General features: G+C 48.8%; 2 protein-coding genes across 2 annotated transcripts in view; both read left to right on the forward strand.

The window, feature by feature from the left end:
* TRAPPC10 (trafficking protein particle complex 10) overlaps nt 1–2,867 on the forward strand; it is a 77,307-nt gene extending 74,440 nt beyond the window's left edge. Inside the window, exons 21-22 of the mRNA XM_011954128.1 lie at nt 1,633–1,827; nt 2,147–2,867. Coding sequence (XP_011809518.1) covers nt 1,633–1,827; nt 2,147–2,385 — 434 coding nt within the window. The 3' untranslated portion in view covers nt 2,386–2,867. The remainder of the gene's footprint in view (nt 1–1,632; nt 1,828–2,146) is intronic.
* A 3,167-nt stretch (nt 2,868–6,034) lies between these two features.
* The window catches only part of PWP2 (PWP2 periodic tryptophan protein homolog (yeast)), a 23,796-nt gene continuing 19,177 nt past the window's right edge, over nt 6,035–10,653 (forward strand). The window contains exons 1-2 of the mRNA XM_011954129.1: nt 6,035–6,237; nt 7,775–7,887. Of these exons, the coding sequence (XP_011809519.1) occupies nt 6,220–6,237; nt 7,775–7,887 (131 nt within the window). The 5' untranslated portion in view covers nt 6,035–6,219. The remainder of the gene's footprint in view (nt 6,238–7,774; nt 7,888–10,653) is intronic.

Genomic DNA, 10,653 nt, shown 5'->3' on the forward strand with positions numbered 1-10,653 from the left:
AAAGAGGGGAGAAGAGGGGAAGGAATGATTGTCATAGTGGGAAGGATAATTGTATGGTGAGGGTGACCATCGAGAGGAGCAGGGGCAGTGAGCCGAGATTGTGCCACTGCACTCCAGCCTGGGCAACTAGCAAGACCCCAAAAAAAAAAAAAAAAAAAAAAAAGAAGGGACGAGATGATGCTGAAGATTAAGGCCGCAGCAAGCAGACCATCCACATCCATTGTCAAGGAAAAAATTCACCTTTTTCATGCTCTAATTGGAGAGAACTGACAATTAACAGCAGAAATGAGAGCCAACACCGCAGACATCTCAACTGGTTCAGCTTATGCAATTAGGACAGAAAGGTGAGCAAACGTTCCAGTCAGTGGGTGCCAAAACCCTAACACCCAGGTCCACGGCCAACCAGAGCAGAGCTTCCCATGGAAACTTCAAACACATGGGATCAAGATCCTGAAGCATTTACTCAAAGAACCTTAACAGGAGATGCAGTGTGGCCTTCCCAGTACCATTCTGAAGACAAAGCAGACACGGCAATGGCTACCAAGAGGTGGGGTGGCCCAGCCAGAGCAGAAGCAGACCGGTCAAGAGCAGAGGCCACAGCAATAGGTTTTTGGGATACTCAAGGCATTTTCCTTATTGACTTTCTGGAGAGTCGAAGGACAACAGCATCTGGGTATTATGAGAGTGTTCTGAGGAAGATAGCAAGAGCTTTGGTAGAAAAACCCCTGGGGAAGCTTCACCAGAGAGTCCTCCTCCACCACAACAGTGCTCCTGCTCATTCCTCAAACGAGCCCAACTTTGCGAGGGTTTCTATTGGAAATCATGAGGCATCCACCTTACGGACCTGATTTGGCTCCTTCTGACTTATTTTTGTTGCCTGATCTTAAAAAAGTTTTTAAAAGGCACCCATTTTTATTCGTCTAATGTAGAAAAAGACTGCTTTGACATGGCTAAATTCTCAGGCCTCCCAGTTCTTCAGGGATGGACTAAATGGCATTGTAAGCAATGGCATCCATTGCTTACAAACATGTCTTGACTTTAGTGGGGCTTATGTTGAGAAATAAAGCTTATATTTTCTATTTGCATCTTTGGATTCCATTTTTGCGTGAACTTTTTGTAGTTCCCTCATACATATCTCTTTCCATCCTTAAAAAGCAGCTCTGTGAGGCTGGTGGTGGTCTCACCGCTCTACAGAGGTCATCGAGCCTGGAGGCCTTGGGATGCTCTTTGAGTGGCAGAGTTGGCTTCAGACCCAGTGGTCTTAGAGACTGTCACTTGCCAGACAGAACTCATTTAACTGCCAAAGTAACCATACTTTGGAAGGTGACACAAAAATTTGAAATCAAAATTAATTCATTTATTAACCTCACAGGAAAAATGCCGTTTTCTGTACACGTCCAGCATAATTCATTCTAATCCAGAACGAATTGAAGTTGGACTCAGTGAAATAGGTGTTGTCACCGTGAAAGTGCATGGCTATATCTTCAGGTGCAGCTACAAGGCACTGGGCTCTGTGTCCACGGTGTTTTGTCAGACACCGTTGGGTGAGAAGATTGGGTAACGATGGCTGTGACTCTCGCCCGAGTACTGGAAGGCCCGTCCTGGGTGACACCGCGCTTCCTCTCGTTTCAGTTGTCGACAACAGTAGCAGTTGGGCAGTGTGTGGGAAAAGCTGTGGTGTCATCTCCATGCCAGTGGCTGCCCGGGCCACTCACAGGGTCCACATGGAAGTGCTGCCGCTCTTCGCGGGGTATCTCCCTCTGCCCGACGTCAGGCTGTTCAAGTACCTCCCCCATCATTCTGCGCACTCCTCCCAACTGGACGCTGGTAAGGACTGTTTAAGACAAAGTGGACCTTCAGTATTCGAGCGGGTGATGACTCGGTGCGAGAGCTGATAAGCTTGTGGGTGAGCAGGTGTGAGAACTAGCGGCGTGTTTTCAGTGCCAGTAGAAACTGGTACCAGAAGCCTCGTGTGCTGTTAGAATCTCAGGCACCGGCTCTGAAACCAAGCCTCCGTGCGCAGAGTGCTCTGTAAAGGGGCAGCGCTGGGTGGCATTCTGCATGTTCTGCCTGGCTCCATGTGGCTTTGCCAGTCCCCAGGTGAGTGTGGGCACAGCTTGGGTCTAACTTCCTGTGTGTTTTGCAGACAGCTGGATAGAAAATGACAGCCTGTCAGTAGACAAGCACGGGGACGACCAGCCAGACAGCAGCAGCCTTAAGAGCAGGGGCAGCGTGCACTCGGCCTGCAGCAGCGAGCACAAAGGCCTGCCCATGCCCCGGCTGCAGGCACTACCGGCCGGCCAGGTCTTCAACTCCAGCTCAGGCACGCAAGTCCTGGTCATCCCCAGCCAAGATGACCACGTCCTGGAAGTCAGTGTAACATGACAGCGCTGGGGGGAACACATGCCATGGCCCAGCTAGGAGTGCACTTTATGGGACTGTGACTGGCCTCTTCTCCGTTCTGGCTCCAGCCAGACCTTCAGTGGTCCTGCCTGGCTGTGGGGACATCAGAGAGCATCCTCATGCAGCTGGCCAGCCGAGTTCTGTTGTTGTTTTCATGCCGCCTGTGATCCCAGATTCCTGCTTTTCTCATCCCGTCCCCATGCTGGTGTCCCACACCACTTACTCAGAGCTCCAGCCTCCCTCCCCCTACCTCACACGCTGCTCATGAAAGTTTCCACCCATGCTGTCTCCACGAAGCAGCCTCTGTCTGCTGGCTCTTTGTGGAAGGCCATTTGTCTTTCAGGTAGACACTTAGCAGGCCTTGCATTCTTAGTGACGTGTGTGCCTTTCGGGTCACACAGCTGCCCAGGTTCCTGATCGGGGTTTATTTGTGTCCCCTAAGGGGTAAAACAGCCGTTTACCGCTAGGGGAGGTGGGTGGGGGGAGGGAGGGATCATAACCCCTTCTGTGCCTTGGGATGCCGGAGCTGGGGGACCTGGAGGTCCATCAGCCGGAGCCACGTGAAAGGTACTGAAGAAAGCTGAGACCCGGCTGTGAGGAACTCCTCGGCGGTGAGGTGGTTTAGGGATAAATGTTTCTAGAACCCTGTGGTCCCTATAATGTTGATAGAATATCATATGCACTGGGAGTTAAATATGTATTTAATTTAATGATCATTATATATGTGAGGGTTAATACGTTTTTCTGTCCCTTTAAAGTCTTTACATGTAATTGTAGCTGTATAATCATTATTTTTCTTTTGCACCTTAAGTCTTAGAAATTAAGATGTTCCATCGTGAGGATGAGAGGTCCTCAGTGTGTTTTCAGTCTGGTTGTAGGGAAGGACTCAAGTCCTGGAATGTCCTCCGCTGGTCTACTGAGTTGCAGTCACACTGTTGCGATGGATTATTTGCTTTCGGTTGTAAATTTAATTGTACATATGGTTGATTTATTATTTTTAAAAATACAGACTAACTGATGTAATGTTTCTGTGTAAGTTGCACCAACAACCAAGGACAAAAATAAGTGTGTTTGTTTTTACAGGTGTGAAAGTCACAGCTTGTAAATAAGTGTTGTGTGTATTAAACCTTTTCCAGCTCTCCAAAGCGATGTATTTTTGTACATATGAAACAGAGTACTCTTAACTTCCTGGGCAAGTGTGCTTGGAATTGAACTTGACAAGATTAGCGTGAGCAGATAGAATCGGGTCCAGCAGCGAGTGGCCTCGTGTGAATCCCCGTGGATGTGCAAGTCGTGGAAAGAAGGAGCACCGGGTTCCCGCCCAGCACGGTGCTTGCAGGAGGCAGTGGGGCGTGGGAGGAAGGAGGCACAGACTGGGGAAACGTGACAGCTGTCATTTCCAGAATTCTCTGTGTTGTCTTTTAGCTCATTCAATAAATAAAGGTGATGTGATTTTTTTTTCCTTCTACGTCTTTTTCATTTGTAGAAATTGGAGACATGTAAAGAAGATAAATAATTGTGTATTTAAACTTCCCAGAAATTTATCTTCCTCATGTGCAGTTTAAAACTAACAAACTTGGTCAAACTAGTTAGCAAATTAGAACTTCAGAATCTAATGATAGTTTAGGGTTTCTAAAATAAGGTGTTTTTATCGTAAAAATTGACGATTGCCCTGCATTTCTACCAAGTCCTGTGAATAAAGAGATGGGAGATTTGATTCTGTCAGAAGAGCCTGTAATCCGTGTTGTCAGCCTGGGAGGCTTCCCCAGTCTATAATGTAGCTTTCCCTCTTACCCTTTCTCTCTTACCTTCTGGAAGAGGAAATGTGATTAAGTGTTTTATTTATTGCTCTCTGATATTCTTGTATCTAGTTCTACTCCCAGGATGAAATTATCCAACTTCATATATATTTAGAGGAAGAAATGAAGGGGAAATTCAAAATGTTTATGGCGCTTTCTTATTGCCTGAAAATGGAATGAAATCAAATTTATCAGTTTTTCCCCCAATTACCCAAAAGATCTTTTGCAAATTATGTTACATGAATGCTTCCGCCTCTTTAAGACAAAGAAGGTTACCCAAAATTGTCATTTTTTTCTTAATGTTTGTCATAAAAGTCCTAAAACAGTAACTAATTGGATTTTTATTGTTTTATGTAAAGTAAGGTCTATGTGTTTGAGACAAGCTGGTTTTGTTGATAAAGATGTAAGAGATGTTAAATAATTGTGAAGCCAGATATACAATGTGTATCTAAAAAGCAAGGAATTTGCAGCCGTTTTACAAATATCTGTGGAACATGTAAATACTGTGAAATGGAAAATAAAATAAGTTATAATTTTTGTGAATTTCATGGGATGTCCTATGATTGGAAAAATTATAACTTCTGATTCTAAGGTGGAAATTGTTGTATTTAATCAGAAAATGATTTTACCTACAACAGTTCCATTGTCAGCACAGCCCAGGAGGGTCAGATTCCTGTATTAATTAATTACTCAGTGGAGAAGTTAGATATCCTATACAGAATTAGCAGAAAAAATACAGGCTTCTATTCAAATTATCTTTAGTGCTTAAAATTAAGTTTTAAAATGAAATCAGACACTCCAGGTTTGTATATAAAATGAAAAGCTATACTACTTTTTATAAAAGGGCAAACTGGGCTGATCTAAATGTTTTACTCTCGACTGTGTTCTTTAAATCCTACCTGGTTTTTAAATTTTATTTTTCATGAAAATGCTCCTTTCTCTACATTTATTCATCCTTTATACATCAGGCTGTAAGACTCCCAAGCATTAATACAATGTGTTGGGACTTTGTGACTGGAAAAGGTGACAAGTTGGTGACTTTGACACTGCAGGTATTCCATTTTCATGGTTTACTATGAAAAGTCATTTTTCATGTTATGTAATATATTGTTAGATTAAAACCATTGTATTAAGACTGTTTAAAATGTAAGCATTGTAATTCTGAAAATACACATTTTAAGAAGAAACTGCTGTTTTGCACTGGATCTTTTGCTGTGACATGGTGTGACAACAGTATGTAATGTGAAGATTTTCTTGTTTTACCTCCCTAGTCCTTGTTCCTGACTCTTGGCATAGATTATTTGCTTTTCGGGAAGCATTCGGAATTTTTGTTTTTGTTTTTTTCTGAGACAGTCTTGCTGTGTTGCCCAGGCTGAAGTGCGATGGCGCGATCTCTGCTCACTGCAAACTCCGCCTCCCAGGTTCAAGCCATTCACCTGCCTCAGCCTCCTGAGTAGCTGGGACTACAGGCATGCGCCTCAGTTTTGTACTTTAGTAGAGACGATGTTTCACCATGTTGGCCAGGCTAGTCTCTAACTGCCGACCTCAGGTCATCCACCCTCCTCAGTCTCTCAGGCGTGAGTCACCGCACCGGCCAGCATTCGGGACTTTATTCATAATTCCTTACCCAGTAGCTCACAAGAACGAAGACATTTGGGTGTGCAGGGCTCTCGGATGTTGTGGACGCTGCTGTGCCAGGCTGGGCCTCCGTGCGGAGAGCGCCCTGCAGCGTGGCTCCGGGGTGTGGGCGGGGCCCGGAGAAGGCCCCGCCTCGGGAGGGGTTGGGCCGCCTGCGTTCAAACTCCGCCTCGGAGCCGGGCTAGAGCGAGGCGGCTCCTCCGGCCTCCTGGGGCGCTGCGGACTGTGGTGCGCGGCCCCGCCCCGGAAGCGCGCGCTGTGGGCGGTGCGCGCCGTCTCTTTCCGGAAGTGCGTGCTGTGGACGGTGCCGCGCGGACCCCGGGAGGTGTCTCTGTGGGCAGCAGTCGGCTTGAGCCGCGGCGCACGTGCGGCGGTAGTGATGAAGTTCGCCTACCGGGTGAGTGCGGGCGGTGGGCGGTCTGTTCGATCGGCGCGGCTGTTCCGGTGGTCGGCGCCTGAGCTGGCGCCGGGCGGGCTGGGGCGCGTGGTCTGCTTTCGCGGCGTGTGGCCGCGTGGGGGTCGCCGGCGGTCTGCGCGCCCATGGCCTCGGGGACGCCGGGCTGTGGTGGGGCTCTTGGGAGAGCTGGGACGGAGGCGCCGAAGGCTCCTCGGAGGGAACAGGGACATTTGTCGGGGTCCCGGTGTATTTTTAACCTGAGTATGGCCCCGCCCAAAGGCTGGAGTTGGTGCCGTCGGGGAGGGCAGAGCACCCTCGGGAGGGATGAGGAGGTGGGAAGGGGCGGGGGCGCGAGCAGGAGGGGTGAGGACAGGAGGGACCCCGGGCCCGGGGCTGCTCCCTAACGAGCGAGCGTCCAGGTGAGCAGAAGAGCAGGGAACCCAGGTGTGAGCCCTGTTTCCCGAGGCCGGAGAATTCCTGAGGCGGACACCCTGGGTCTTGAGAGCCAGGGAAGACTTGTCCCAGATGTGAAGTGCAGGAGGCGGGTGGGACAGGTAATAGGGGGCCGCGGAGCCAGCCTGGGGGTCTCTGAGGCGTTTGCTACAGCTGGCTGGTTATGGGGACGCCCGTGTTTCCCACAGTAGCCCTGACTGTTGGGCCTCCAGGGTTGCACGGGCTTCTGCTGCTGAACCCACCGTGTACTACACTTGCCCTGTCCGAAACTGAGCATGGTACTGGCCCCTCAGAGTGCTGCTCCTGTGTCCCCTGTGGTGGTGGAGGCACCGCTGTGTGCCCAGCACCAAACCAGAAGCCATATCCACGTCCTCACAGGCCAGGACTTCTTCCGCTCCATATTCTTATATGGCAAAAAGTGTCCCTTGAAGCCTGCCTGGCCGCTTGAAGTCATTCTGCTGACCAGGCTCCTCCCTGAGGTCCTGAGGGCGCTGCCCACCCACGGCTTCAGAGCCTGACTGGTGCCTTCCCATTTAGATTCCAGCTCAGGTGACGCTTCCAGGTGGCTCTCCGTGACCACCCTCTAAAGTAGCCCTTCCTCCCACGCTTCTCATCCCCCTCCTGCTAGAGATCGAGTATGAGTGTGCGTGTGTGTGCACATGGCAGTCTCCAGTGAACGCTTGTTCTCGTGAATTAGTAAATAAGTAAATAGTGTGCTGGCTTGCAACACTTCTGGATGCCCTGAGCTCTAAGCACTTTCGGGGTGCTGTTCCATTGTTGCAGCTTTTTTCTTGGTGAAATGAGGGCTCCATGCCCCTCTTCACCTGGCAGGCGCCTCCTGTCTTGGGAGGCTTCCTCAGTGCTGCCGGGGGCATCTTACTCATCTCTGCGGGAGCTTGGGCCCCCCCAGGCTCCTCTGGTCTCCTGAGGATCAGGCTCCCTTCTTCCTCTCTTACCCAGGAAATGTGAACGGGCCCCCAAGGTGAGGTTCTCTATGCCATCTCTCTGCCCAGATTCCTCACTTAGTACTTTTCTGGGAGTCGACTGTTTTCTTTGTGTTAAGACAATTTTGTTTTCTTTTCAGTTTTCAAATTTGCTGGGTACGGTGTACCGGCGTGGGAACCTAAATTTTACCTGCGATGGAAATTCAGTTATCAGTCCCGTGGGCAATAGAGTCACTGTATTTGACCTTAAAAAGTAAGTATGTGAAGGTGCTATTCATAATGGTGATACTGATTACTATTATCACTATTTTTTAAGTAGCAGATGAAAGCTGACAGTGTCTTCTGTGCCTTCTTTTTAATGGCACACCCGTTAATTAAGGAAGCCCAGGACAGGACTGCAGGATGGGTTAGGGTCAGCAGATCAGTTGTGGAAACTGGCAGCCAGACCCAGCTCTTCGTTCTAGTGCCTTAGCCAGGCCCTGTAAAATGGTGTGTCACTTGGCTCCGTTACCTGGGAAGGGACCCTGTCTCTGCACTGTAAAGGGTGGGTGGGGAAAAGGTGTAGCTCAGGGTTAGCCCTTCCCCCATCAGGGACAGCCCCTCAGGGCCGAGAGGCCAGGGCTGCTGGGGGAGTTGAAGGTGCCTTGGACTCCTGCTGGGGAGCCCTGCTGCCACTGGGCCTCACCAGTTGGATGGGCAGGCCCAAAGCTTCCAGCTCTGCAGCCGGAGATCAGTTCCTGTGTGCTGTTGCACTTTGCTTCATGGCTCTGTGTGGATGCTGTTTTACCACAAAGTGAAGGTGTGTCAAAATGCTGCTTGGAGCAAGTTGGTCGGTGCCGTTTTTCCAGCAGCGGGGGCTCACTTCATGTCTCTGTGTCACATTTTGGTAATTTTTGCAATATTTCAAAGTTTATTATACCTGTGAGGGTGTTCAGTGATCATCTTTGCTATTACTCTCGTAATTGTTCTGGGGTGGAGCTTAATCGGTAAGCACTGTGTGTGCTGTGACTGCTCCACCGACCGGCTGTTCCCACCCCCCGTTTCTCTTCCTCTACTTGGGTCTCCCTATTCCCTGACACAAGCGATATTGAAATTAGGCCAGTTAATAATGGCCTACAGTGGCCACTGCGTGTTCATGTGAAAGGAAGAGTCACACAACTCACTTGAAATCAGAAGCTGGAAGTGACTCAGCTTAGTGAGGAAGGCACGTGTGTGTCAAAAGCTGAAATAGGCCGAAAGCTAGGTCTCTGCCAGCAAACAGGCAAGTTGTGAATGCAAGGGAAAAGCTTTTGAAAGAAATTAAAAGTGCTCCTCCAGTGAACATACGAGTCACAAGAAAGCAAAACAGCCTTATTTCAGATATGGATAAAAGTTTGAGTGATCCAGATAGAAGATCAAACCAGCCACAACATCCCCTTAAGCAAGTCAAAGCCTGATGCACAGCAAGGCCCTACCTCTCCTCTGTTCCATGAGGGCTGAGGTGAGGAAGCTGCAGGAAAAAAGTTGGAAGCTAGCAGAGGTTGGTTCATGAAGTTTAAGGAAAGAAGCCGTCTCCACAACACAGAAGTGCAAAGTGAAGCAGCAAGTGCTGATGGAGAAGCTGCAGCACGTTATCCAGAAGATCCAGCTGAGATCATTGATGAAGCTGACTACACTAAACTACAAAGTTTCAGTGGAGACAAAACAGCCTTCTATTGGAAAAAGATGGCCAGGCGCAGTGGCCCATGCCTGTAATCCCAACACTTTGGAAAGCTGAGGTAGGCAGATCACTTGAGGCCAGGAGCTTGAGACCAGCCTGGCCAATATGGTGAAACCCCATCTCTACTAAAAGTACAAAAATAAGCCAGGCATGGTGGCATAGTCCTGTAAATCCCAGCTACTCAGGAGGCTGAGGTTCAAGAATTGCTGGAACCCGGGAAGCAGAGCTGAGATGGTGCCAGTCCACTCCAGCCTGGGCAACGGAGCAAGACTCTATCAAAAAATAAATAAATTTTAAAAAAAGAGAAAGATGCCATCGAGGACTTAACATAGCTAGAGAGGAGAAGTCAATGTCTGGCTTCAAGCAACAGGCTGACTCTCTTATGAGGGGCTAATGCAGCTGGGGCCATTAAGTTGAAGCCAGTGCTGATTCACTGTTCAGAAAATCCTAATGTCCTTCACAGTGATGCTCAAGCTCACTATAAGTGGAACAGCACAGCCTGGATGACAGCACATCTGTTTACAGCATGGTTTACTGAATCTTTCCAGCCCATTGTTGAACCAAACACTGAGGTTCCTTTCAAAATATTCCTGCTGATGGAACAATGTACCTGGTCACCCCTGAGCTCCAATGGAGACGCATAAGGAGATGCTGTCTTCATGCCTGCTACCACCACATCTCCTCTTCAGCCTACAGGAGCGACTTTAACTTTCAAGTCTTACCATTTAAGAAATATATTTTGGCCGGGCACAGTGGCTCAAGCCTGTAATCCTAGCACTTTGGGAGGCCGAGACGGGTGGAACATGAGGTCAGGAGATCGAGACCATCCTGGCTAACACGGTGAAACACCATCTCTACTAAAAACTACAAAAAACTAGCCGGGTGAGGTGGCGGCGCCTGTAGTCCCGGCTACCCGGGAGGCTGAGGCAGGAGAATGGCGTGAACGGAGCTTGCAGTGAGCCGAGATCCGGCCCCTGCACTCCAGCCTGGGCAACAGAGCAAGACTCAAAAAAAAAAAAAAAAAGAAATATATTTGGTAAGGCTGTAGCTGCCATAGATAGTGATTCCTGTAATGGATGTGGGAAAAGCCAGTAAAAAGCCTTCTGGAAAGCAGTCGCCATTCCAGATGTCATTCAGTGAGGGCGAAGTGTCGACATTAGCAGGAGTTTGAAAGAAGTTGAAAGTCCAAGCCTCATGGATGACTGAGGGGTTCGAGACTTTGGTGGAAGAAGTTACTGCAGATGCGGTAAAAATAGCAAGAAGATTAGAAATGGAAGCAGAGCCTGAAGATGGGACTGAATTGCCACAATGTCACAATAG

The sequence above is a fragment of the Colobus angolensis genome, unplaced genomic scaffold, assembly GCF_000951035.1.
Source record: "Colobus angolensis palliatus isolate OR3802 unplaced genomic scaffold, Cang.pa_1.0 Scaffold38, whole genome shotgun sequence".
Classification (NCBI taxonomy): domain Eukaryota; kingdom Metazoa; phylum Chordata; class Mammalia; order Primates; family Cercopithecidae; genus Colobus; species Colobus angolensis.